Source organism: Chlorella variabilis (assembly GCF_000147415.1).
Source record: "Chlorella variabilis unplaced genomic scaffold CHLNCscaffold_28, whole genome shotgun sequence".
NCBI lineage: Eukaryota > Viridiplantae > Chlorophyta > Trebouxiophyceae > Chlorellales > Chlorellaceae > Chlorella > Chlorella variabilis.
Genome location: NW_005435060.1, coordinates 487,991 through 513,676, shown reverse-complemented (window position 1 = coordinate 513,676; position 25,686 = coordinate 487,991). Strand labels below are relative to the sequence as shown.

General features: G+C 68.7%; 4 protein-coding genes across 4 annotated transcripts in view; 1 reads left to right on the top strand and 3 right to left on the bottom strand.

The window, feature by feature from the left end:
• The window catches only part of CHLNCDRAFT_55047 (hypothetical protein), a gene marked incomplete at both ends in the record, with an annotated part of 13,343 nt that extends 4,453 nt beyond the window's left edge, over positions 1–8,890 (bottom strand). Inside the window, 22 exons of the mRNA XM_005843629.1 lie at positions 105–236; positions 337–423; positions 557–667; positions 853–933; positions 1,043–1,106; positions 1,261–1,322; positions 1,463–1,525; positions 1,695–1,781; positions 1,930–2,058; positions 2,209–3,477; positions 3,618–3,691; positions 3,775–3,888; positions 4,086–4,448; positions 4,582–5,251; positions 5,417–5,488; positions 5,685–5,990; positions 6,148–6,207; positions 6,375–7,115; positions 7,314–7,379; positions 8,282–8,319; positions 8,470–8,547; positions 8,686–8,890. Coding sequence (XP_005843691.1) covers positions 105–236; positions 337–423; positions 557–667; positions 853–933; positions 1,043–1,106; positions 1,261–1,322; positions 1,463–1,525; positions 1,695–1,781; positions 1,930–2,058; positions 2,209–3,477; positions 3,618–3,691; positions 3,775–3,888; positions 4,086–4,448; positions 4,582–5,251; positions 5,417–5,488; positions 5,685–5,990; positions 6,148–6,207; positions 6,375–7,115; positions 7,314–7,379; positions 8,282–8,319; positions 8,470–8,547; positions 8,686–8,890 — 4,872 coding nt within the window. The remainder of the gene's footprint in view (positions 1–104; positions 237–336; positions 424–556; positions 668–852; positions 934–1,042; positions 1,107–1,260; positions 1,323–1,462; positions 1,526–1,694; positions 1,782–1,929; positions 2,059–2,208; positions 3,478–3,617; positions 3,692–3,774; positions 3,889–4,085; positions 4,449–4,581; positions 5,252–5,416; positions 5,489–5,684; positions 5,991–6,147; positions 6,208–6,374; positions 7,116–7,313; positions 7,380–8,281; positions 8,320–8,469; positions 8,548–8,685) is intronic.
• Positions 8,891–9,911: 1,021 nt separating this feature from the next.
• Positions 9,912–12,520, bottom strand: CHLNCDRAFT_59200 (hypothetical protein). The gene is made up of 8 exons (XM_005843628.1): positions 12,124–12,520; positions 11,878–12,013; positions 11,432–11,539; positions 11,187–11,295; positions 10,887–11,050; positions 10,574–10,724; positions 10,245–10,505; positions 9,912–10,119 (listed from the first exon to the last, which is right to left on the bottom strand). Exons 1-8 carry the CDS (start codon positions 12,384–12,386, stop codon positions 9,998–10,000), a joined length of 1,314 nt encoding a protein of 437 aa, XP_005843690.1. The 5' UTR covers positions 12,387–12,520; the 3' UTR covers positions 9,912–9,997.
• A 174-nt stretch (positions 12,521–12,694) lies between these two features.
• CHLNCDRAFT_140104 (hypothetical protein) lies at positions 12,695–18,071 on the top strand (the record flags this gene model as incomplete). The annotated part of the gene is made up of 13 exons (XM_005843683.1): positions 12,695–12,742; positions 12,921–13,013; positions 13,114–13,173; positions 13,289–13,472; positions 13,580–13,686; positions 13,851–13,963; positions 14,048–14,445; positions 14,574–15,106; positions 15,236–15,771; positions 15,907–16,767; positions 16,950–17,334; positions 17,536–17,730; positions 17,874–18,071. 13 exons carry the CDS (start codon positions 12,695–12,697, stop codon positions 18,069–18,071), a joined length of 3,711 nt encoding a protein of 1,236 aa, XP_005843745.1.
• A 3,888-nt stretch (positions 18,072–21,959) lies between these two features.
• CHLNCDRAFT_140100 (hypothetical protein) lies at positions 21,960–24,658 on the bottom strand (the record flags this gene model as incomplete). Its single annotated transcript, XM_005843627.1, has 10 exons — positions 21,960–22,113; positions 22,279–22,379; positions 22,528–22,658; positions 22,882–22,953; positions 23,118–23,247; positions 23,460–23,546; positions 23,675–23,958; positions 24,084–24,187; positions 24,357–24,438; positions 24,556–24,658. The coding sequence occupies 10 exons, from the start codon at positions 24,656–24,658 to the stop codon at positions 21,960–21,962; spliced, it is 1,248 nt and encodes a 415-aa protein (XP_005843689.1).
• Between the last annotated feature and the right edge of the window lie 1,028 nt (positions 24,659–25,686).

The window sequence follows — 25,686 nt, the reverse complement described above, 5'->3', positions numbered from 1 at the left end:
GGTCTGCGTTGTCCTTGAAAGGCTGCTGCAGGGTAAAGGACAGGCAGTTGAAGCGGTCGCCCACCGCCAGGCGGCGGCAGGACCCCCCCCCCCCACCCACCCACCTGGATCTTCTTGCGCGCCACAGCAAACTTCTTCTCCAGCTCCTTGCACCGCTGCTGCAGCGCCTCGTGCTCCGCGCCGCCGACCGTGCCAGCGGCGGCAGCCACGGCTGCAGCGGCAGCAGCCTCGGCGGCCTGCAGGCATCAGGCAGACGGGGCAAAAACACGGTGGGTGAGGCGCCGGCCAGCCACCCAGCAGAAGGGCGGATGGCAGCCTGCTGAGCCAGCTGCGCACCTGCTGAGCCTGCTGAGCTTCCTCCAGCTGGCGCCGCAGCTCCGCCAGCTGCCCCTCCTTGCGGTCCATGGCCGCCGACACGGTGGCCTGCAGGCAGGCGAGGGAGGCGCGGCATGCAGGCAGGTAACGAGGGAGCAGCGGCATGCAAACAGGCAGGAGGCGGTGGGAAGGTGGGCATGCCATTGCGCCAAGCCAGCAGCGCATTCACGCAAGCACCCACCTCAAGCTCGGCTTCGGCCTGCTGCAGCTGCTGCTGCAGCTGCTGCCGCAGTGCCTCCTGCGCCGCATGCAGCTGGGCGTCCTTCTCAGCCACCGCCGCAGCCACCGCCACCTGCAGAGGGGGCACGCAGGCAGCAGGACGTGAGGCCCTGACGAGAGGGCATACGCACCATCTACTGCTCCGCCCACAGCCAGCCGCCAGCTGGCTTCCAGTAAACACGGCCATGCCATCCGCACGGCGGCAGAGGCACAGGGAGGCGCTGCCATGCCTCAAACGCTGCAGCCGCTTGCCTGCACGCGCTCCTTGGCCTCTGCCAGCACCCTGGCCGCAGCCTCCTCCGCGTCGGCAGCCGCCTCGGCTGCCGAGTCTTGCAGCTCCTGCGAGCAAGGAAGCATGTTGATCGCAAGGCGTGGGTGCCGGCGCGAGTGGAGCAAGGCCTCGCCAGCAGCGCAGGCAGCGCCAGCTTCCCTGAGCCCAGCGCCCCACCTGCATGCGCAGCTCCAGGGCGGCTATGTGCTGGTCTTTGGTGCTGACAGCCGCCTCCAGCTCCCTGCAGCGACACAGCGCAGGACAGCGAAGCAGGCTGTCAGCGCAAGGTCAAGCATCGCATCACACCGCAGCAGCCGCAGGCTACTTTGCTTGGCCTTACTGGCCAAACAGCGGCAGCGGCGACAGCAGAGGCAGCACACCCCGCAGGCTCGCACCTGGCGCGCTGCTCGGCATGGCGCAGAGACTCGATGGCCTCATCCTTCATCTCAATGGCCAGCTGCAGGCAGGCAGGCAGGCGGGCAGACAGGGAGCAGGGCAGCAGGGCGCCATCAGGGAGCTTGCACAGGAAGCGGGATGCACCGGCTGTGAGTCCCGAGGTGCAGGGCAGCCAGCCAGGCAGCCAGCCAGGCAGCCCACTTTGGCATCCTCCAGCTCCTGCTGCTGCTGCTCCAGCGCCTCCTGGGCCATGTCCAGATCCATCTGCGGCAGCACAGGCAGGAGAGGGTGGCGTGCACACTCAGCAAAGCAGCCAGCAGGTGGCAGCCCCCGGGGCTCGGTGCATACGGCAGATGCCAGGCCCGGCTGCAGCAGGCCGATTGCCACGTGCCCAGCAGCCCGCGGCTGCGACGGCCAAGGTCAGCCCACGCACCTGCAGCGCCGCCAGGGAGGCCTCTGCCTGCACGCGGGCATCGTCGGCCGCCTGCAGCTCCTGGAAGCGCGCCTCGCTGGCAGACACCTGCAGGCGCGGCAGGGAGGCAGGCATGGCGATGATGCAGCAGGGACGCAATGAATGGAGCGGGCACAGTCGGGGCAGGCAAAGGCGAACAGCCAGAGCAGCTCAGCCAGCCGCCCATCGCCACCCTGCTTGCCCGCCCTGCCCGTACCTGCTGCTGCAGTGCCGCAGCCTCGGCCGCCGCCGCCGCCAGTTCCGCCTCGCGCTGCGTCAGCTGCTGCTGCAGCGTGGAAGCCATGCTTTCCTTCTTTTCCAGAGCGGCGTCGCGAGCCGCCAGGGCCTGCAGCGGGAAAGCAGGGGGAAAACAGCAGAGGTAGGGCTACAGCAGCAGCAGCAACAGCAGCAAACACATCCAGCGCATATTGATCCAGCCGGCCACACTGTACTGCCACCCGCCACCCCACCGCCGCCCCACTGCCACCCGCCCCACCTGCTTGAGTGCCTGCTGCTCCGTAGCGGCGCCCCACAGCTGCTGCTGCTCGCTGCCGGCGGCCGCAGTGGCGGCGGCAGCCACCGCCGCCTGCTCATCCAGCTGCGCCTGCAGTGCGGCAACCTGCTGCTCGTGGGCAGCGGCCAGCGCTGCCTGCTCCTCCAGCTGTGCCTGCAGCGCCGCCAGCTGCTGCTCCCTGGCGGCAGCCGCTGCAGCCTGCTCCTCCAGTGCCGCCTCCTGCTGCTGGCACTGGTCGGAGAGTAGCTGCAGCTGCGCATACAGGTGCTGCTCCTCCTCGCTGGCGATCCCGCTGATGGTGGCGGCGACGGCAGCGGCAGCCGCGTCGAGGCTGTCGGCGCCAGGCACCGCCTCGCGCTCCCACGCCTGCCCCTGCTGCTCATCCGTCCCTGGCAGCAGCTCTCCCAGGCTGTCTTCAGCCCAGCCCTCTGCCGCCGCAGGCGCCTCGGGCTCGGTGGCGGCATCGCCGGGGAAGACGGGGGGGCCAACCGCTGCCGGCGCCGCCGCTGCCGGCTGGAACTGCTCCCCTGCGGCGCCCCACTGCTCCTCCATCTCGCCCCAGCCCTCGGCCGCCGCCGCAGCAGGCTCCTCGCCCCAGCTGTCCTCCTGCTGCAGGGGCGGCTCCTCGTCAGCGACGCGCCCCGCCTGCGCCACCTGCGCCTGCTGCTCCTCCACAGACACCTGCTCTCCCTCCCAGGCGTCCCGCTGCTGGAAAGCAGGCTCCTCGCCCCAGCCGTCGGCCTGCCCCTGCGGCGCCTCCTGCGACTGCGCCTGCTCTAGCGCCTCCCCCTCCCAGGCATCCCGCTGGTGGAAAGCGGGCTCCTCCTCAGCCAGCCGCGCCTCGTGCGCCAGGTGCGCCTGACGCTCCTCCAGGGACGGCTGCTCACCAGCCCAGCTGTCCTCCTGGTGGAAGGCGGGCTCCTCGCTCAGCGCGCCGCTGGGCTGGTGCTCGGCCACCACCGCCGTGGCGGCACCTGGCGCGTCCTCCTCGCCCATCCAGCTGTCCTGCTGGTGGAAGGGAGGCTCCTCCTCCAAAGCCGAGCTGGGCACACCCGGCTGCTCCTGCCGCGCCTCGGCCGCATCAAACTTGCCAGCCAGGCTCTGCTGCGCGCCGGCGCCGGCGCCCTCGCCCTCGCCCTCCTGCACCTGCTGGTGAGCGCCAGGGCCGCTGCTGCCGCCGCCCTCCTCGTGCCCCTCATAAAAGGGTGGCGGGTGGCCGTTGCTGAGGGGCGCGTAGCCAGGCAGCGGGATCTGCAGCGGCGAGAGGTGGGCACAGGGAAGCAGCCATCAGCATGGCTTAGCACGGCAGGGGCGAAGCCCAGGCTGCAGGCGCAGGCATCCCGCAGCAAACAAGCGCTGCAGGGCTGGCAACACCAGCGGCAGCGCCTCACCTGCCCGACGCTCTGCCCGCCATACATGGTGCTGTGCAGGCTCTGCACCTCTGAAGCCTCGCCCTCGAGCTCGCCTGCAGGCAGGGGGCAGGAGGTCAGGCGGCGGAAAAGGCATGGGCGACAAGCAGGCAGGGTGAGACGTCCAGCACCGCCTCACCCTCGCTCCAGTCCTCGCGGCTGCTCAGCGTCTCGGCATCACTGCCGGCATAGTAGGAGGAGGCGTTGCGGGCGGCGGCGCCACGCGGGATGCCCAGCTGGGAGGCCAGGTGGCCTGCAGGCGGGGAGCAGGTGCATGGGTGGTAAGTGTCGCAGGCCAGGGCGGAAGGCGCAAGGGCGGGAGCGCTGGCAGGGTGGCAAGAGCGGCAGGCTGGTGGCGTGGCTGCAGGCAGGGTAGGGCAGCAGCCACCCTGGCGGCCATACGACCTTGCACACAAAAACTACGGCCGTGCTGCAAGACCCAGGGCCCACCTGGCGACAGCAGGGAGGGCGAGGAGCCCTCCCCCTCCAGCAGCCCATGCATCAACGCCTCCAGCTCAGACTTGGCAGGCGTGCCCCCGGCAGGCGTCTCGTAGCCACGCCGCCCTGCCGCCAGCGCGGCCGCCTCTGCGGCAGCATAGTCCGCCAGGGTGGCGCCGCCTGCGGGCTCCACAGGCTCTAGCCCGGCTGCCGCAGCCGTGCCGTGCAGGCCGCCGTTGGCTGCCGCCCCGGTGGCGGCCTCTGGTGCGGCGGAAGCAGCAGCAGCAGCAGGGATGCTGTCCTCGGAATCGGAGCCGCCCTGCTGCTCCCAGGGCAGCTGCTTCTGCAGCTTGCCCGCCCGGCGCTTGCGCCCGCCTGCAGCGGCGGCAGCAGCAGCACAAGAAAGGGCGAGGATCAACAGACATGGTCCACGGCAAGGCAAAGGCCTGGACACTGCAACAAATGCTGCCAAGCCTGGCCACTGCCGGCCCCGGCAGCAGCGCCACACCTGCCACCGCCTCCAGCAGGCCGCCAGCCACCGCGCCGGCCGTAGCGGGCATGCCGCCGCCGTTGGGCCCGCCGTGCGCCGCCAGCTGCGCCTGAGCCGCCGTCAGCTGGTGCTGGGCGGCCGCCGCCGCGGCGCCAGCCACCGTCTTGACCTTCTGGGCTGCCTGCTGGAACTGGGGCCCCAGGAAGCTGGCAAACACCTGGCCCAGCGTGGGGTCTGCCCCCATCTCTCCTGCAGCCTGGGCAGCCAGGGCAGCGGCAGCAGCCTCCGGGTCCATGCCAGCCGCCACCGCCGCCTCCGCCGCCGCTGCCGACAGCGGCCGGTCCTTGGGCGAGGGCGGCAGCGAGCCTGCCGGCGGGGAGGGGCCGCGGGGCGGCGACGCGGCGCGCGTCTCCACAGGTGCCAGGGCCGACGCCGCCTTTGCATCTGTCTGCGCTGCAGCCTGGGCCGCTGGATCAACTGGACCAGCTGCCTCCACCGGAGCAGCAGCAGCAGCAGCAGCAGCAGACGTGGACGCCTGCGCGGCGGCCGCCGCCTCGGCCTCGGCCGCGGTGGGCGTGGCGGGGCGGGAGGCGGCGTTGGCGGCCATGTGCTCGGCCACGGCGGCGGCCACAGCGGGCTGGCTGAGCAGGGAGTCGTAATCGCGGGAGTGGTAGGTGGCAGGGTAGTTCTGCAGGAGTGGTGGAGCGGGGAGGAGCCAAACAACAAGCAGCGGGGCAATCAGGCTTTGAGCACAATTGGAAAAGGTGGTGGCAGCGGCGAGCCGAGGGTTCGGCGCAAACAGGGCACGCAGCACCGACGGCGCCGGTGACGAGGCAGCAGGGCAGGCGCCCACCTGGCCCACCCACTGCGCCATGGCCTCCTGCTCGTAGCCGCAGGTGCGGTAGTAAGACCAGAAGGACAGGATCTGCAGGGGGGAGGCAGGCAGGCAGAACAGGCGGTGAGGAGAGCATAAGGCAGGGCAGGGATGAGGCCAGGAAGGATGAGGCCAGCAGCAGACACGCCCCTGTCTGTGTGCGGGACAGGTGCGCCGCAGCAAGAGGCTGCCAGCAGCACAAGCGCCAGCAGCAAGCAGACACACGACTCAGCAGGTGCCCACCCACCTCCTTCACGACGGGATCCCTGAGCAGCGCGGCGGTGCCGGCATCCATGCCGGCAAAGGTGGACGCTGCCGCCGCCGCGGAGCTCGAAGCACCTCCGCTGGCGGCCCGCTGCTGCTTCTGAGGGGAGGATGCAGGGGCTGCGGCCGCAGCTGCTGCAGGCTCGGGATGCGGCTCGACAAAGCTGTTGTGGTGAAGGGTGCTGTTGATGGCGGCGCCGGCGTCCTCGGCCGCAGGCGCCGCTGCCTGGTGCGCGTGCAGAGGTCCGCCGGCTGCGGGCAGCGTCTCCGTCACCGCCACAGTCTCAATCTGCAGTGGCACAGGGGAGGGTGATGTGAGGTACAGCCTTAGCAGCAGGCATGGTTACGTGCAAACAGCACACAGCTGCGGAGGCAGTGAGGTCATGCTACCAGACGCTGCTGGGGCCTCAGGCAGCAGCGTAGCAGCAGCGGCAGCAGCCGCACACCTCCATGGCGGTGCCACCCTCGGCATCTTGAAGTACAGCCTGGTACTGCTCCGAGTGGTACTGCAGCAGCAGCGGGGAAGCAGGCAGCAAGCAGCAGAACCATCAGGGGGCTGGTGTGCGGCGTGGGAAGCCCAGCAAGCGCAGCTGCTTGGTTGGATGGGCCCCGCTGCAAGAACAGCACAGCCCGGCGGCGCAACCCAACCTGCGCCCGCAGCTGCTGGCCGCACCTGCAGCGTGGCGCCACCCTCCTCGCCGGGGTACTGCGCATCCACCTGCTGGTACTGCTCACTGTACTGCAGGCCCTGGCCCTGGTACTGTAGCTCGTACTGCTGCTGCTGCGCCCAGCCCTGCTGCACCGCACCAACATCCAGAGAACTGCTGCTGGCAGCCGGCGGAACCCCGGCAGCTGCCGATGCAGCCGACTCGTCGGCTGCGGAGCCAGCCGCGGACTCCTGTGGGTGGGCTACCGTGGCTGCCTGCGCTGCCGTGGGGGTGATGGCCTGGGACCCCGGCTTGCTGCCGCCGCCGGCAGCAGATGCAGCCGACTCCGCCACCGCCGCCTCGCCTGCCGGCTCCACCTCCTCGGACGGAACTGCCGCGGGCGTAAAGACAGCAGACGGCGGCCTGAACATGGCTGGCGCCGCGCCGCCGCCCAGCGCCGCGCCGGCCGCCGCCGGCGCACCAAACATGGAGGGCGGGCGCAGGCCGCCCAGCACGCTGCCGCCGCCGGTGCTGCCACCGGCGTCGCCGCCCGACGAGGCGCCAAAGCCGCTGGCGGCGGCGTAGCGACCCGCCACGCTGCGGCGCGGCAGCCCGGGCGGGCCGTCGGCGCCGGCGCCGCCTGCGGCAGTGCTGAGGCTGGTGGCGCTGGAGGCTGAGCTCATGATGGGCGGCGCCGCCGTCTTCTTCTCCTCCTCAATCTGCGCCCGCCGCGCATCCTCCTCTCCTGGCATCAGCCAGCACTTGAGCTGCGGACATGGGGGCACGGGGCGTGCTGGAGCGGGTGACGCGCTGCTGGCTGAGGGAGTGTGGCAGCATGGGGGCATGGCAGCAGCAAGCGTGCACAGAGCTGTGGCAGAGAAGCAGCGGCAGCAGGCGTGGGGCGTAGCAACCGCAGGCGGCCGCGCGTGGTGCCAGCAGCAGGCAGCCGCAGCCAGCACACCCACCTCCTCATTGTAATACATCGCCAGCTGCTCCCCCAGCTTCATCTTGACCGACTTCTTCTTGGCCGGCTGCACAGCAGGCAATAGGGAGGGAGGCAACGCGCGAGGGGCGGCGTGAACCGGCGGCGGGTGGGCGGCGGGTGGGCGTGGCGGCCCACAGCCGCTGGGGCGGCGCCATCGATGCCATCGCTCTAGACAACTTGACAGGGCGAGAGCTGGTGAGGGGTAGCGGCACAGAGAAATGCAGGGCGGAGTCCTGCAGCTCAGCCCGGCCTGCGGAGACCTATGGCGCAGCGCAACTCACGAACAGCTTGCCAAACAGCCCGGTGGGCTGGGCCTGGGCGTCGCCCTTGTCCTCGGCCATTTTCAGCTGAGCTCAAGCCCGCACAAACGAAGGGACCTCTGCCGGGGCTGACAGGGCGTTCACACCATCTAGAACCGCTGGCTGGATAGGTGCTGGGGTCTCCGCTAGCGATTGCTGGCGATGTTAAGCTCCCGCTGAGGTGAACGATCGGCGCGAGAGGCCGCCTCTGACCGGCATGTAGCGATACAACAGCTCGGATGCCCCACCCGCCGGGCGACCTGTGGGATGGTGAGCTGCCCGCGTACTGCGGCCGCGTCCCGCTGGGCGGCTGCGCGCGTCCCGACGGGGAGGCCCGACAGCGAGCACTCGCTGGCCATTTCTCGAATACAACCAGCGTGAATCTCTTGGTCCGCGTTACCTTCCCAACATCCAACACTGTAGGATATTGCTCAGGCAGCAGCGGCAACGGATGTGGTGGTGGGCTGCGGTCTTGGCATCGTGTCAGCAGGCGGCAGTGCTGTCAGCGGCACACAAGCGGCTTGCACACATCAGCACAACAACGTGAAGCAGTAGAAGAGAAGAGCTAGGCTACATTCAATTCTTTCACAGCGCCGGCTGCCGCCGGGAAACCACAGGTGGCACCACCCGCTCACTCCGTCTTCGGCACCCGGATGGGCACGTAGCCGTGCGGCGTCAGCAGCAGGTCTGCAAAGTCAGGCAGGCGCAGGAGCTGTGAGCTGCAGACGAGGCTGCTTGGGTGTGCATCCGAGCAGTATCTAGCAGAAACCCCTGCAGTGCGCCAAGCACCATGATGGAACCCCTCCTGGAGGGCATCCAGCAGCCCAGCTAGCCCACCCTTGTTGGCTCGCTTCGCCTCGTCGGGGTCTGGCTGCCCAAAGGGAGACACCCTGTCTGGGAAGGGCTGCCCAGGGCCTGCGGTGTGGGCATTGGGAGGCCACCAGGCACCGTTTCATACACTTGAGCACCAGGGCACCCGCTCATGTCAAGCCGCTGCTGGCGCAACAGTTCAGTTGCTGCAGCCTCCCCGCAGGGCTGCAGGCACGGCCGCACCCTGCGGAAACTTATCATCGGAGTCTGCCTTGGCGCCGCCAAAGTTGCCCAGGCCAGAGGGAGAGCCGGTGGCGGCGGTGGAGGGCCCGCTCAGGCGCCCCAGCACGGCGCGCGGCGCGTGCATGGCTGCAAAGCGGCGCACCAGCACCAGGCTGGCTGCTGCAGCTGGGGGCGCTGCTGCGCACATGGGGAGCAGCGGCGGCATGCTGCAGCCGCCGCGGCAGAGGAAACTCGTGCTCCTGGCCCAATTCAGCTGGGAACGTGAGCGACTCTTCAAAGTACAAACTATACCATGCTGGTGTGCGCCCGGGTGCTGCGGCGCCAGGTGGAAGCTGACGAGGCATGCCACCTGTCGTGGAAAGTCTCTTTGCCGCCAACCCTGGCGTCTTTGCCTGAGACCTTCCTGGCTTCTCACACCGCCAGGATGCTGCAGGGGATCAGGGTTTTGAGGCCGGCGTGCCGCAGGCTGGTGCCGGCGGGTGGCAGGGCCGGGCAAGCCGTGCCGGCTGTCCAAGGCTTTGCCACCGAGCAGTCCAGCGGCCCGGGGCTGCCGGGGCAAGGCACCATGAGCGAGGAGCAGGTCAACCGCACCAGCGACCGCCTGTACGAGGGTGAGCGGGTGGCGGGTGCCGCCTCTGCTACCACCCGCCGGTGGAGGTGCCGCAGCGTTTCTGCCGCCCCAGAGGTTTAGGGCTTAGGGTTGCCCGCCGCTATCACCCTTGGACTGACGCGACAAGTGTATGCTCTACCTGGCCTGCCCTGCACCTTTCTCCGCCTGCAGGCGACAAGGTGGAGGACGCGCCGCGGGCACAAAGCATCAAGCCAGACAAGGAGCAGCCGGCGGCAGAGGACATCAACCAGGGCGAGTTGCTTGTCGGACTGGCCAGAGCGTTGGCACATTCATGCGTGGGATGCCCTGTGAAACAGCCAGGGAGCGGAGCCAACTGACCACCCCAGGTGGCCCCTGGAAGGGCCGTGACGCTGGGCGCATCCTTACACACTGCGTCGCCTCTGCCCGCCTGCCTCCGCCCACCCGCAGGCACCGGCTCCGAACGCATCCAGACGCCCACCAGCCCTGGCGGGGAGCAAGACGCCAGCGAGCCTGTGGGCTCACCCATGTGACCGGCGGCGCCGACGGCACTGCCAGATCGTGTGAAGAGCGCTGCGCTGGGTCAGCCGGCGCGCCAACAGAGCAGCTGGCATGCTTGCTGGGCGCCACAATCGGCAGCTGGCCAATGTTTACAGGCGCCGCGGCACCAGGTGTAATGCAACAACCACCAGGCGCCAACAGCTGCCAATCACGAGCAGCCAGTCACACGTCGGCCTTGCGCACCGCGGTGACCAGCGCCCAGCGGTCCTCCCCCTCAACTCGGAAGTCCCGGAACCAGGGGCTGTATGCCGCCACCACCGCTTCCACCTGCTCCTGCAAGATGCCTGCAACAGCAGCAGGGCAAGCAGCAGGCGCTGCTCAAAACCTGAGGACTTCAGGCAGACGAAGAGAGCTGAGAGTGGGAAAGAGTCATCGCAGCATCCCACAACATCACACGCTGCCAGCTCACCCGACAGCCCTAGTAGGCCACCAGGCTTGGTGTAGGCAGCCAGGCGGGGAGCCAGCGCCACCAGCGGTCCCTGCAGCAGCTCCGCCGCACCTGGGTCAAGCAGGCAGCCACCAGGAATGCAGGACAAGCACTTTCCTGCATTTACGAGCAGTGTGCTGCCAGCGTGTCTTGCCTGCAGGATGTTTGCTACCGTCACGTCAAACTGCCGCTGCGGCTCTGGTAGCCCTGCCGCCGCCAGCGGTTCTTGCTGCTCCAAGTCAGCTGCAGGACATGAGGAGGCAACCTCATGTGGCAGCGAAAGCAGGCACCACGAGAATCCCCAGCAGCACCACCCACCAGGCAAAGACAGCAACGCCCGACAGCAGCAGCAAGCGGCAGCGTGCCTGCGCACTGGTATGCCGCCAGCCGCTCCGCCACGCCGTTCAATGCCGCGTTGGCCTGTGTTGACTTGACAGCCAGCGGCTCTATGTCAGTACCCACCTGCAGGCCAGCACGTGCCAGGCGTGGATTAGGCCAACGGCTAACAGCACCGGTCGACGGCGGCTGGGCCGAGGACAGGGGCAGCACATCAGCCAAGGCAGCAGGCCACTGCCGTAAGCAGCAGCAGCAGCAGCAGCAGCAGCGGTGGTCCTGGGCACCCACCGCGTGTGCTGCCCCCATGAGAAGTGCCGCTACCGCCAGCACGCCCGAGCCCGCGCCATAGTCCATGACTGACACCCCTGACAGGCTGCTGGCGTGCTGCAGGCGCTGCAGCCAGAGCAGACACAAGCGCGTGGTGGGGTGCTCGCCTGTGCCAAACGCCAGGCCTGCAAGCAATCAAGAGTGGAGGGTGAGCAGCAGGTCGGGCGGTGCTGGCAGAGGCAGTGCATATCACGGGCATGTGCGGCCAGCAGCGGCCATGCTTGATCGTGAAGCAGCACCATGAGCAGGCATTAGCAGCACATGGCATGCCTGGTTCTAGAACTATGTTGGTTGCATCAGGATCGGGCGGTTGGCTCCAGACGGGCACTATCCACAGGCCCTCCCCCACCTCCGATGGCTGGTAGCTGTCCTGCAGGCAGGCTGGGCGGCCGAGCTGCTGATAAGGCACTGCGCAACACAGGCGGGCAGCGTCGGTAGGCAGTTGCAGCAGCTGGTAGCGCTGCCTGCGCACGAAGCGACTGGCAGCAGGTACTGCCAGCCCGCACCATGATACTTTGCTCCCAGTCCTGCGTCCGCATCGCCTCCACCACCTGCTGCCTTTCCCCTAGCCCAAAGTCGGCAGCGGTGCTGGCCAGGATGGCGGCGCCGTCCTCCTGCAGAGCAGAAGGGACGGGGGGCAGCAACAAAAGCTGCGACACCTGGTTCCCAGCAAAGGGCGAGGGCCACCTGAAGCAGCGGCGGCGCGGCCCCACACAGGATCAAATGCATTGTCCCAAGTATGCAGCAACCGGCTTCACTCCAGGCGGAAAATAAGCGACCACCGAGCAGCGACCCCACACCCGGCCGCCGTCGTCCGCAAGAACTCCTTGCACCCATGCCACGCCCAGCCAAGTCATGTCATCTTGCCACCAAGCACATCCATGGCACCAAGGATGCAAAGAGAAACAAAGTGCCCCACGGACTTCCGCTTCCTGGCCTCGCCACTGCCCACCTGCTCTGCGCCGCCTGCGGGACGAAACTCCTCCACCGCGACCGACTGCGCGCCATAGGCAAGCAGAACCTCGGCCACCTCCTCCGCCATCCCACCTGGCACGTCCAGCAGGCAGCACTTGAGGCTGCACACCTCCCTGCAGGTCGCACACGTGCAGGGTAGTACTCAGATGAAGCAGCAGGGTGGCGCTGCTGCACGGTGGGCTGCGGCAGGCATGGAATGAAGCAGCTGGATGCGGGTGCTCACCCTGCCATGCTGCCACTTGTACTGGAGGTGGCATCCACAGCGCAAGCTGCTCTCGATGGCGCCCAGGTGCTGCGGGGAGCCCTGCGGTAGCTGTCGGCGGAACGGTCGGAGGTGGCGGCGGCGGCGGCGGCGGCCGGGTGCTTCCAGCCCCGCCGCGCCGCTTTCATCGCATTCCATCGCGATCTACATGCCTCTGGGTGTCTGCAGACCACCAGCCGCGCCGCTGCAAGTGCCATTCTGAGACTCATTTCGACACCCCGCATCCCAACTCCTGGGGGTAGTGGGCCTTGGCGGGACAGTGGTAAACCGTGCTGCGGAAGCAGCCAGTCAGCTGCCGCTTCAAACGGAATAGGAAGGAGGGGGCGGGCTCGGCCATGCAGCTCAAGCGCAGTGTGCAGGTTATGCAAGGCCCGTGGATGGAGGGGGCAAGCGACAATAGCAGGGCGCGATCCATCCATGTGGTGCATGCATGAGCCCCGTCATCGCCACAGCGATCCTCGTCGGCGCATCGAACAACAAAGAACTTTGTGGCCCAGTGCCTTGTCCAGTGCAGCGGCTTCAGGTTGCAGCCATGCAACGCCCCACAGGCTCCCAGGCGGTGGCCCTTCAAAACGCTCAGGTGATCGCGGCACATCCACGCTATGGGGCTCGCTCCAAGAAATCGCAACACGTCGAGGGAGAGCCTGCTACTGTGCAGCAGGCGCGGATGCAGCCGATGGGAGCCAGCCGCCGCTGGCGGGCGGGCGGCAATCCTCGCCAACGCTTCCTTGCCCACGCCTGCCACCGCCCCTGCTCAGGAGGACATCGACCGCAAGCGGCACAAGCGCGACCCCTTTGCCGCCAAGTATGTCAGCCTGGCGACCAGCGAGTTTGGCGAGGCAGCAGTGCAGGTGAGAACCCAGCAGGAGAATGCGCTCCTGCGCTGCAGCGGCAGCCAGCAGCGATCTCCTTCCAGACTTCCCGCCTCTCACCCCCTGCTGCCTGCCGCAGGCTGACGCGCGCCCCGATGCCAGCCGCACTGCAGTGGAGGTGGCCGCTGCCAACGTGCACGTCCGCACCGAGGCAAGCTGGACGCGCTTGCTTGCCGCCTTTGATGTACATGATGGACCTGCCCCGCCATCCTGTGCTGAAGCGTCGAGTGAGCCCGCCTCCTGCTGGCCTGCAGCTCATCAAAACCATGAAGAATGCGCTGGTCAAGCAGACCCGGGAAGCTGTAAAGCGGGTGGCGCCGCCGCAGCGTGCTCGACTGGGCACCCGCGGCGGGCAGCGGCAGCAGGCGGCTGCCGTCGCTGCCGCTGCGGCGGGCGGGGCGGAAGGCGCTGGCGACGACGGCGGCGGCCAGGATGCAGGTGGCTGCCTGGCATGCCAGCACGCGCTAAGTGCATTCCCAGTGCCCAAGCAGACCTGTAGAACAGCTGCCTGACGTGGAGGCTTGACATCTTCCCGTGCTGCGCAGAGAACGGCGCCGGCGCAGCCTCCTTCTACCGTGACGACCTGCACCAGCAGTTCCAGCAGCTGCTGCAGGGCGGCCTGGCACTGGGGCCGGAGCTGGAGGACCTGCAAGTGGGGCCAGTGGGTGCTTGCACACTGTGCCACCCAGCAGGTCATGTCGAATTTCCCTCTGCCCTTCTTTGCTGGCTTCCTGCAAAAGGTCAGCGGGCAGGCCTGGCAGACAACCAACCAGCATCGCTGTATTCCCTCCCCCACATTTGGCTCGGTGGATGCAGGAGCAGCTGCTGCAGGGGCAGGACGGCGCTGCCAGCCGGCTGCCGGATGCTGAGCTGGCGCTTGATGTGGAGGCCGAGCTGGCGCCGCCGCCGTTCGATGACTTTCTGCTGCAGTGAGCGCCGCCCTCGCGTTGATGCTTGTCCAGCTTGATTTCCACGCCATCGTCCGGCTGTAACTTTTCTCCTGCTGCATGCAGGCTGTTCGGAGACGGCGAGGCGTTAAAGGAGCAGGAGGCTTCAGCTGCAGCGGCGCCGCTCAGCGAGGAGGCTGCAGCAGGCCTTGCAGCGGCCGTGGATGCTCTGCACCGGCACACAGCGCAGCTGGAGGAGCAGGGGGTGCTGCCATCGGCGGCTGGCTCTGCTGCCTGGCTGCTTCCAGACGGTTCTGAGGCACAGGGTGTAGCGAGCATGGCGTCGCTGCCGCCCTACATTCAGCAGGGGCAGGCTGATGTGCCAGAGGGATGGCAGCAGCCGCGCCTGCAGCAGCCGCAGCAGGAGGATGCGCAGGTGCATGCGTCCGGCAGTCTTCTGCACTGGACCGCCGAAGCATTCGGGGGGGCAGGCAGCGAGGATGCGATTCAGGACGCCGATGATGGTGTGTTGGCACCACAGCCTGCTTCTGCTGCAGTGCATGCGCCGCTGAAGTCAGGCATGCCGAGCTTCAGATCGGCATGATCAAGCGCTGAGCGCTGCCGTGCTTGCCTGCCGCTGCCTCTTCTGCAGGCGACGCTGGCTGGGCAGACTTCGAGGAGCAAAGCGGGCCAGGCGGCGGCTCTGCCCGGCACCGCAGGCCGCCCCAGCCTCAGCGCCCGCTGGTGCAGCTGCAGCTGCGGCGCCAGCCAGCCGCTGCCGGCGGTGTGTGTGTGGCGTTCGACGACGAGCAGCAGCAGCAGCTGAAGCCGCAAGAGCACCAGCGGCAGGAGGCCGACGTGGGTCAGACCAGACTGAGTGAGCAGCGTGAAGGTGGCGGCAGCCAGCCAGGCGTGGCAGCTGACGATCCCTGGCTGGAGCTGGAGCAGAGCAGTGAGCCGGAGCGGCCGGGCCGGCAGCAGCCCTTCCGGGCTGAGGCAGCGGCGGCAGCCGGACAGCAGACACCAGGGCTGGCAGCAGGAGGCGGGCGGCGAGTGCCGACCTTTGCCGCCAGGCGGCAGCCGCTGGCGCTGAGCCAATCCGACCAGCAGGCACTGCCTCAGGCCGCGACCTGCATGCCAGGCATCGAGGATGACGAGGAGTGGGATGGCGGCATGCTCGAGCAGGTGACCTCAGAGCAGGCTGCTGCCACGGCGGATGAATGAAGCAGCTGGCGCTCTTCCCCACAGCACTGCCCTGCATCGGTCTGCCGTTAGCTGATTGTGCCTGATGGGCGGGGCACTGCTTGACTGCAGGTGGCGGCGCTGGAGCAGGCGGCTCTTCAGCAGCAGCAGCAGCAGCGGCAGCGGAGGGCACCTGTGTTTCGCAACCGCGCCTTCACGCAGCAGCCGCTGCAGCCCGGGGTGTGGCCTGGTGGCGGTGGTGGTGGCAGCGGGGCTGGTGCCTCTGAGGGGATTGAGGAGGCTGACTCAGATGGCGAGCTGGCACCAGGACCCTCAGCAGCAGCTGCGGCTGCCAGGCGGCCGCCCAGGGCAGCGGCTGTGCCTGTGCTGGGCAGGCGGGCAGTGCTACCGCTGGCTGCCGGCGCCGCCGCGCCAGCTGAGGAGCAGCAGGCTGAGGAGGGGCAGGCGGGCCCGGCCGAGGATGCAGCAGCGCCTGCCACTGGCGGTGATGGCACGGCAATGCAGCATGTGAGGTCCCAGCTTCGTGGCCCGGCGCCTCGAGCAGCGGCAGTGGCGGCTGAGGCGGCGGCTGGTGATGACGGCCAGATCCTGCACATCGACTTCTCTGCCATTGACCTGGAGGCTTTCCGGCCCAGCGTGCTGCTGCAGTGAGTAAGCTGGCGCTGGTCGGCTGCAGGCGGGCAGTGCGGCGCCGCGCTTTCTGTCCCCAAACACAATCCCCGCAAGGAGGCGCCTCGCCCACGCTGCTGCTCTGCCTGGTGCTGCCGCCCACCCTCCTGCAGGCAGCAGGCGGGCGGCAAGCCCAGGTGGAAGCCCGTGTTTGATCCAGATACCCTGCTGCTGCAGCCGCTGCGGGCCGGCCTGGCGCCGCCACCCACCCTCGCGGCGCGGTCGGCAGGGCCTGCCAGCGCTGCTGCGGCTCAGCAGCTTGTGGCGGGGCTCACTGCTGAGGACTTGGCTGGGTGGGACGACTGGGATGATGACTGGGGAGAGGCGGCCGCAGGTGGCGGCCCCACCGGCAGCCCGACAGGCGCCGATGCTGCTCTTTGCGCTGCTGCCGGGCAGCACGGCGGTGCCAACTTGTGCGGCGGGCAACACGCCATGCAGCAGCACAGGCGGCAGCAGGGGCAGGAGCAGGATGAGGTGGCTGTGGAATGGGATGAGCTGCCGGCCCCGCCAGCTGTTGAGGAGGACTGGGAGGCGCCAGCACAGGAGTTGAAGGCGGCAGCAGTAGCCTCGCCGGCAGCTGGCGTGCGGTTTCAGGAGGAGGTGGTGCAGGTGTGCTTTGACTACTATGATGATGGCGGAGAGTGGGAGGAGGAACAGGCAGTAAGTGAGCCAGCGCAGGCAGTCTCGCAGGCGGCACGGCAGGCGGCTGGCGGCGCAGCTGCTGCCTGCGGCAGCGGCTGGTTCTGGCAGCAGGAGGAGCAGCATGCCCCAGACGAGCACTGCAGCTGGGGAGTTGAGCAGGCACAGCAGCAGGTGCCTGCAGCAGCTGGCGGCCCAGCAGACGTCTGGGCCGAGTTTGGGGCCCCACCAGGCGACAGCAGCTGCGCCCAGGCGGCAGCGGCAGCTGCGCCGCAGGCGGCAGTGAGCAACGAGGATGTGACTTGGGGGCATGAGGCTGGGGAGGGAACAGGCGGGTCGGCCCAGGCCGGGCTGCCTCCTCCAGCGCCCATTTACTCGGCAGTCGAGCGCAGGCGGCTGCTGGGGAGGAGGACCCCTGGGCTGCTCTGGAGGCTGAGCATGGCGGCCATGCGGCAGGCATTGCCTCCGTGGCAGCTGGCGGCAGCCCGGCATGCCGCCCCATGGATGCCTGCCGCAGCACTCCAGTGGCCTCTCCTGCCAGCACAAACGCTGTCGCCGTGAGCATGTCGCTTGGCAGCCCGGCTGTGGATGATGTGGCGGCGGAGGCTGATGCGGGCATAGGCGACTTTGGTGGAGGCTGCTGGGGCTGTGACATCGAATGGGAGGACGGCAGGGGGGCAGAGGAGCAGGGGGCAGCTAGCTGCCATGTGGAGGCCCTTGTGCAGGGCGGCGGCGACCGCGGGGAGCGCAGAAATGTGGAGGCCGAGGGTGAGACAGCCGTGGCAGCTGCCGCGGCTGGATCCGCGGCAGCAGCAGAGCAGATGCTGGCTCTTGATTGGGAGTATGACGATGTGGCTGAGGAGGCTGCCGAGGCAGACGCTGCCACAGGCAGGAGCTTCCTGGTGGCGCCAGCCACCAGGCCTGGGGCAGGCTTGCAGCCTGGCGGCGGCACGGCGCTGGCCGCTGCTGCCGGAGAGCGGCGGCACGATGAGATTGGTGCCGAGATTATCAAGGCAAGCTTCTGCTGCCAGCTGCCCCCTGGTTATTCTCCTCTTTGACTACACAGCCTCTTGAGCAGCTCTCCCTCCCTCGCCCAACTGCAGGCTTTGCTGCAGGAGCGGCGGCGCGCTCGGGTGGACCTGCAGCCGCTGCTGCCGCAGCTGAGCCAGCGGCTGGGAGCGGCCCTGGCGGCGGGCGGCCCCGGTGGCGGCGGCGGCGGCAGTGGAAGGGCGCTGCTGTCGGCTGTGCGGCGGGAGTGCCTGCAGAGCGGCGTGCAGGGCACCCAGGCCAGCACTGAGGTGAGGCATGCCCAGCTGTCAATCAGCAGAGGGCGTCCCAGCCCAACCCCACCCAGCCCAGCCCAGCCCAGCCCAGCCCAGCCCTGCCCAGAGACGAGCGCTTCAAGCAAGGTGCTGATTTGTCAACCCCCCTTGCCCTGCAGCGCTACCTCATGGCGCTCCTCACCGCCGCCAACCAGCACAACGCGGGAGGTGTCGCCGCTGCCGAGGACCAGCAGGCAGCACAGGCTGGCGGCAGATCGGGAGCGGCGGCAGGAGCGCTGGCGGCGGCGCTGGGGGGAAAGCAGTTGCGGCTCAGCGCGCCACCTGGCGCAAGCGACGTCTTCATCGCAGCCATCTGAGGACTCGCCGTGCGCTATTCAGCAGCCAATCGCGATTCACGCTTTGTTACATGCCACATTCTGGCATCGGCGCTAATTTAGTCACTGCTGATGCAAATCACAGGCAGGCAGGTAGGCAGGCACAGCTGCACAGTCACGGTGTGCCAGAGAACCAGTGATCAACGGGGTCCCTTTCCAGTTGAACCCGGCTGGCATTCGCTGTCTGGCGGCGCCTCCCGCCTCACTCCAGCACCACCCCAGGCTCGGGGGTGCCGCCCAGCATGGCGTCGTCCGCCTCCTTCCTTCAAAGCAAAGGAGTGGGGCGAGATGCATGCAGCTCAGAGCGGCAGACCTCAGCAGCGGTGCTTGTCGCAGCGGCGGCTGCCACAGCCAGGCAGCCAGCTGGAGCACCCACGGCAGCTGGAGCACCCAGCATGGGCGCCCCCAGCCCCCTCCCTCTCACTTCCAGCGCGGCCAGCCGCTCATGGCGTGCCCGCTGGTGCCGGGCGCCTCCCCTCGGGCTGGCATGTTGCCCGCATCGTCGACCAAGGGGTGCGCCTGCGGCTTGACTGCGGGACGGCGTGGCGGCGAGGCAGGCAGGTGGTCATAATCAGCCAACCTGCTGGGCAGTCGCAGTGGCCAGCGGCACCCCTTGGCAAACCATGCTTTGCAGATTGCAGCATGCCCACACCTGGCTCCGCAGCGGCGTGCACAACGCCACTGGCAGCGGAGGCCGCCTCGCGCACGCCGCTGCGCGCAGCCTCGGCGGCACCCACGGCGCCAGACGCCGCTTCCGCCACCTCCCCCACCGCACCCTGGCAAGTTTGGGTGGCAGAACTGCTCTATGTAGAGGTGCCCCTGCCCGCCAGGCAAAAAGGCAGCACATACAGGGTCCCTCTGCCACCCACCGATCTCCCGACACCCACCTCTGTCGCCTCCCTGGTCTCCTCCATCGCGCCCTCGGCAGCTTCCTTTGCCTCGGCGCCCGCCGCCACCGGATCGTCGCCATACCCGCCGATGTCAGGCAGCTCGCTCTGCGGCAAAGGGGTGGCGGGAGCGGCAGGCGAGGTGTGGCTGGTGCAGGCGCCGTGCTGTCGGCTTGGCGGCAGGCCGACGGCGGCTGTGGCGCGGGTGCTGGCGCGCCTGGATCTTCATGCCGCCCTCATCCTCGCCCGGCTGCCTGGCGCCTGCACAAGTGTGCAGGCGGTGGCCGCATCAACAGCCGTTGGCCTCCGCCAGGGATCGATGGCCACCGGCACAGCAACCACCTTGCAGCAACCGAGGCTGGCAGCGGCACCGCGTGCACGCCCTGGCTGCGCCCAGCCCACACCTGCTGCGGCGGTGTAGGCAAACTCGTCGGCCGAGCTCCTGGCGGCAGCAAAGCCTCGGCAGGTGCCGGGCCCTGCCACAGCGGCGGTGGCCGCCGCCGCTGCCCGCCTGCTGCCGCCGGCTGCTGCCAGCCCACTGCGCACCAGCCTGGAGGCCAGCATGTTAGTTTGAAAGACGCAAAATGGGTGCATAGGTCTGGGCTTCGTCCAAGGTTGGTGCCCCGTCAGCTTCCAGGTGGCGCAGGCCTTTCTTCCCCCTCTGCTTGGGCATTTGCACCAGCCTGCCGCTCCCCCAACCTACCTCGACCTGTGCAACCCCATCACGATGCTCAGGCAGGTGTCCAAGGCCCTGCTGCGCGGCAGCCAGCCCACCCCGCTGCAGCACCCCCACCTGCTAACCGCCGCTGCCTGCGCCCTGCTCAACCCAGCCGCCGGCGCCGGACGAGGCTACAAGCAGGCAGCACGGCCCGGAGGCAGCACGAGGGCCCGGACCGAGAGTCGGCCGCCCAGCGAGCGGCGCAGGACCTGGCGGCAGCCGCCCGCGACAGCGTGAGTGGCAGCGCATTGGCACACAGTTGCCGCCAGAAGGCTGTGGGCCAACAACCGTGTGTTGCAGTCACCCCGCTGTGATAGGCCGCGTGAGCAGACCTGGCCGCGCCTTCTCACCGTCGGGGCTGCTCTGCACACATGACACCATCTGCACACACATGGACCGAAGCCTCCGTCCATACTCCCCGCTTGCCTCCCTGCGCTGCCTGCAGGTGTCGCATGCAGCGCAGGGCGACCTGGGCGCAGGACACGGTGCGCATGGCAACGGCCGGGGCGCGCGGCGCCGCCGAGAGCGCCCGCCTCGTGTTCGAGACCGTCACCGGCCTGGGCGCCTCCTCTGGCTCGGAAGGCAAGCTGCCGGCCCTGCCGGGCAGCTCTGGGCAGCTACCTGGACTGGCTGTCTGAATTCGAAATCATTCCTCGAAGCTGGAAAGCATCTGCCTGCGACTGCCCCCCAATCTCCTGGGTCAACCTCCTGTTTCGCCCACCTCCTCGCCACGGGGTGCCTGCAGGCAGCAGCACCGCGCAACGCGCCGCCTCGGCCGCAGTGGACGCCACCGCCAGGGCCGCTGACGACCTGGCGTCAGGCGCCTCTGCTGCATACTGTGAGGTGGGGTGGGGATGTGTGGGGTGGGATTTGCAGACACGCCGAAATGCAGAGCAGACAGCGCAGAACAGACAGAGCGGAGCAGGCAGAGCGAAGCAGACAGAAAGCAGAGCAGACAGAGTCTGACAGAGCTGCTGAGGGACATTCCCCTCTGCCTGCGGAGCGCTCGTCGAGCATCCGGCGGATGCTGCCGCAGCGGCCGCCGGCAGGGACGCTCGCAGCGCAGGGCCGCACTGGCTGCCAGTGTCCCTGCCGGCACACGCTACCCTGCACCCGAGCCATCCACAGCTGCGCATATCTGGGAGCCGCAGAGGCGCCTCCGGGGCTCCCTGGCCGCCGCCGCCGCCGCCCCTGCTTGGCACCACCCAGCCCACCCGCCCCTGTATGTCTCTGTGCCTGTACACCCCCACGCCGTCCTGCAGACTGTGGGATCAATGAGCGGCACCACAGTGCCGGGAGCAGGCAATAAAGGTGAGGGGCAGCAGGGCACGCCAGCTGCCATCCGGATGCGCCTGCTGCCTTTCGCTGCTGTGGCCGCCGTTACCAGCTGCAACTTGGGCAGGCTGCTCTGTGACCCTCTCCTCCTGCCTCCGCTGCCGCCACCAGCAGGCCCCGAGTCGACTTACAGTGAACATGCGCTGAAGGGGGCAGGGATGCACGGGGTGGGCACCTCAGCCGCAGGTGCGCTGCCGCCGCCCAGCTGAACCATCGCCGCCTGCTGCCAGCCTGCCGCCAGAGCACTATCGTGCTCCGCACGGCATCCCATCAGCCTGGCACGTGTGCGACGCGCTGCCTCGGCCTGCCTGCTGCAGGCGACTGGGCAGGTGTGATGGTGGAGTCTACAGTGGATGACCATACCTTTGCCAGCGCTGAAAGCGGCGGCGGCGGCGGCGGGGCACCAGGCGGGGAGGACATCGGCAGCAGCCAGAAGGGCAGCGGCGCGGGCGGCGCGGGCCTTGCCGGCGGCGAGGCCGGTGGCCACGGGGTCAGCGACAAGGCTTCCGCCGAAGACGAGTATGCCATTGCTGGCGGGGGGCTAGGTGGGCAAGACGGGGGCGGGGCTGCTCCCGAGGCCGGGAGCGGCGGCGGCGACGCTGGGCAGGCGGGCGGCGGCGGCGGCACTCCAAAGGTCAGCGAGCGCTCCTTCACCGAGGACGAGTTTGCGGTGACCAGGGAGCAGCGCTGAGCTGGCCTGCTGCCTGCCTGCCAAGTTTTACCTCCATTCCTTCACAGACTTCTTTGCAATGGTTCTTACTTGGAACACAGAATCAAGCTGTAAGGAGTGCAGTAATAATACTAGTGGTCATCATGAGGCTGGATGAAAATGGGTGATGTGCAAGCTGGCAGAGGGGCCGAGGTGGCCGGCTGCCATATCACGAGAAAGGGCCGCACTCCTGACCGGGTGATGGGGGCCACGCTGGCCCTTCACACCGCCTGCACACGGTAGTGCAGCTGGTAGGCCAGCCCGCCGTGCTTGCTGCGCTCCGCCAGGATGCAGGGCGGCAGCAGGCCCGCGGCCTGGTGTCCGCCGCCTGCCGCGCCGCCCTCCTCCTCCTCGGCGCCAGCCTGCCCCTTGGGCCTGCACGCGTGTGGTGAGCTGATCAGCATGGCTTCCGGGTGCCGCTGCAAGCACATGGCGGCAGCGCCTGCCCGGGCAGGCAACGACGGCAGCGGCGGCAGCGGCGGTGGGCGGCAGCAAGCCTGCCGCCCCCCAGCTGACCCAGCATGCCCAAGCCAAGCTCACTTCAGGCCCGAGCTTTCCACCTCAAACAGCAGCGACCGCCGCAGGCGGGGCGGCAGCGCCGCCGCCAGCTCAGCCGCCTTCTTGCCCTCCTTGGCCGCCGCCTGCGCGGCAGAGCATGGCAGCGCCGACACGCAATGATGGCAACACCGCTGAGCGGCATGCAACCTTGCGCCCAGATGCCCGGCCCCTGACATAAGGGCACCAGCACGGCCATGTGTACGCCTCTCCTCAAGCCGCGCCAGCACCCACCGCCGCATCCACAAAGATGAGGCACTCCAGCACGGCGGCCCAGAGGCGGGAGCAGGCCCGGGGCCCGGGTTCGGCCAGGTTGATGGTGGGGACGACGGCAGGGGAGAGCTGGGAGGCGTCAAACAGCACACCTGCCGTGTGTGTGGGGGGGGTGGGGTGCACGAGGGGAAGGCAGGTATCAGGAGCTGGCAGGACAGGTTGGGAGGCCACACACGAACACACACACAGCATGTGCTCCCACCAGCTTGCTGCACCAGGCATGCCGCACGGTCCAGCAGCAGGACGGCGGCCGTGCCGGCAGCGATATGCGGCAGGCGGGCAAGCAGGCAGGCAGGCGGCACCCCGGCGCCGCACCTGACCCCTCTGGCGACTCTGCTGTTACGGCGCCCTGCCAGCTGCCGCTGATGGAGGCCAGCTGTTGGCGCCCTGCGTTGGCCAGGAGGGAGCGGCAAACGTGAAACATATGCTTCACATCCCGCAAGGCACGGGGTGCTGCAGAGGGAAGGCAGGGAGCACAGCACGGCAAAGCGCAGTGTCGACAGCCCTCCGCCCCACAGCCCCTCCCTCCAGCGCTGCCCGCCAGCCCTCACCCTCCCCCTGCAGTGCCTCCACAGACCCCTTGACGCTGCCGCCGCGGAAGGGGCGGAAGTGGAGGGCGAGGGAGAGGCTGGTGGCCTCGCAGGAGATGGCGGCATCCCCCGAGAAGTCCAGGGGGCACTCCTGCAGGAGGAAGAGCGAGGGCGGCAGCAGCAGCAGCACTGGGGCAGCAGCAGTGGAGCGGGTGCGGGGCTGGAATCACGGCCAGCTTGCCAACACCCTCTTTTCAGAAACAACTGAAATCAAATGCCGCCAGCATGTGTCCCTCGAGCAGCAGCAAGGGGATGCAGGCAGCTGGCAGGGCAGCGCGGGGCAGGCTGCCGTGCCCAGCGAACCTGTGCCAGAGGGCCGGCGAGCACCAGGGAGGGCAGGGTGCAGGTGTAGGTTTCGGCGTGGCGGGGGAGCACAATGATCACGCTGCCCTGCAGGCGGGGCATGCGGGCAGACCGCACAGTCGGGCAGGCATCAAAAGCGGCATCCTGCCAGCGGGGTGCTATCGAGCAGTGCTGCAATCCAGACAGTGCCGGCCAGCTGCACCCAGCCCACCTACCTCCAGGCTGCACTCCACCCAGGCGGGAGGGGCGCCCTCGCCCCCTGCAGCCGCCGCCTTGCCGCCGCCACCCAGCTGCGCCAGCAGCCCGCCCTGCTGCTGCCTGGCGGCGGCCGCGGGGCGCAGGCCCAGCCGCAGCTGGGCCGCGGGGACTGGCGGCGGCGCGGCGGCTGCCAGGCTGGCGGGCGGGGCCGTGTACTTGCTGTGAGGGGTGGGTCCCAGGGGCTCGTGGGAGCACAGCTCTTGCAGGAACACCTGCATGGCGTCGCCGCGGTGCTTGCCGGCTGCAGGCGGGGTGAAGGCGGGTGAGCAAGGAGCTGTTTGGGGCATGCAGCGGCAGCCGCGCCCACATCTGCCAGGAGGCTGGCAGCATGCTCATGAAACAGGAGAAGCATGCTCAGGGGCTCACCCAGCTGGCGGCGGGACAGGTAGTGCTGGCCCAGCATAACGGTGGGGGTGTCCCCAAAACCTTTGCCCGGGCGTAGCAGGTCGGTTGTCATGCACAGCAGCGCCCTGCGGCGGCAGCGGCGGAGACGACGCATGTGGCGGCATTTGGAAGGTGGGGGTCAGGCTCGGCTTGATGGGATCAGCTGCAAGAGTGTAATCAGGCGTGTGGGGTGGCCGTCTGGATCCCGCCACCCATGTGCCGCCAGCTGCCACAGGACGGCGGCAGGCCGCCCACCTGCACACCGCCAGCATGCGCTCCAGAGGATCTGGAGCCAGCTCCGCCCGCAGCAGCAGGCCGCCCAGCTGGGTATGCCGGTCTTGCTGCAGTGGCGGGGTTGCTTAGGGACCAGTGAGCACGTAGGCAGGAAGGCAGGAGGGGCTGAGCAGAGCGGCGGCAGGTAGGTGGTCGGGTGCCAGTCGGGCGGCGGCGGCACGTGCCTGCTTGGTGGGGTCTGGGGCGGCGGGGCCCCTGCCTCGCGCCCCTCCCGCCTTCAGGGCTGGCCCCAGGCGCCCAGGCGCCGCGGTGGAGGCCTGCATGGTCTCGATGGCGGAGTTCGGCGGCCAGTCAAAGGCTTCGGACGGCTGCCTGTCGCTACGGCTCAGACATGGTTACGGGGTTGCGGCAAGATGATCAGGAGGCAAGCACACCTGCTCTGGAGGGCTTGGGCAATCTTCTCTCTCTCTTTTCCTCTTGCCGCCTCGGAGTGGTCGCGGCTGGCTCTGAGCTCTCCTGTCATCGTACTATCGTCCTCACAGTGCATTGAAAGCTGCTAACATTGTTTTCAGCCGAATACTACTCCGTTTAACACTTGTTGCGCTGCAGAACCACTTTCACCATAGCGAAGGATGAGCGGTGCTGCCAGAAACCCGTGGATTGTGAAAGCCCCGATTCTCGGCATAGCTTCCAATCCGGCAGGCGCCGAGCAGCAACTGCCGCCACTGCCAGGAGGCGGGGAGGCGCCCGCCGCCGCCAACCCCCGCCTCTCGCTGTTCTGCTTCACGCCTGCCGGCAGCGGCGCCTGCGTGTACCACGGCTGGGAGCATCATCTGCCAGAGGTCGTCGAGGTGGGTGAGGCGCTGCTGACTCTCATGTGGCTGACTGGGTGGCAGCGTCATCTCGTTGCCGCCGCCAAGAGCCACCACTCGGCTTGAGCAAATCACAGCCTTTCCTGCCGTGCATTCATTCATTCATTCAGCACACAGACCGGCCGCCTCTTGCTCGAGGGCGGCCCACTTTGGCCTGGGCAGCCCGGGCCGCCCTCCCCCCCGGGCGCATGTTCGGTGTTGGAGGGGTGTGCCCAGCGATAGGGGGCCCCTGAAGGCATGCGCCGAGGCCGGGAAGCGTGGTTCGGCGCTGCTGCACGCTTGGCGATTTGAACAGAACCACGTGCCGCCGAGCTGCGGCCGCAGTTTCCGGCCCACGGTCTACGGTCGCAGCCACGGGACTCGGCGGCACGGCGTTTGGGCCCAAGCTTGCTGCCGCCGCCGCCGTGCCCGGGGGGCAGCGCGGCGGCGGCGGGGGCACGCTGCGACGCCCCCGTGCTGCCGAGTTGCGGCCGTAGTTC

What these genes read in the sequence shown, in the direction of transcription:
- CHLNCDRAFT_59200 (XM_005843628.1), bottom strand. Translation starts at nt 12,386, where the DNA reads ATGCGGGGTGTCGAAATGAGTCTCAGAATGGCACTTGCAGCGGCGCGG. An exon ending in TCATGGGGGCAGCACACGCG is followed by an intron (nt 10,725 to 10,886) that starts GTGGGTGCCCAG and finishes GCTGGCCTGCAG; the next exon opens with GTGGGTACTGACATAGAGCC. An exon ending in CTGTCTTTGCCTGGTGGGTG is followed by an intron (nt 10,506 to 10,573) that starts GTGCTGCTGGGG and finishes CATGTCCTGCAG; the next exon opens with CTGACTTGGAGCAGCAAGAA.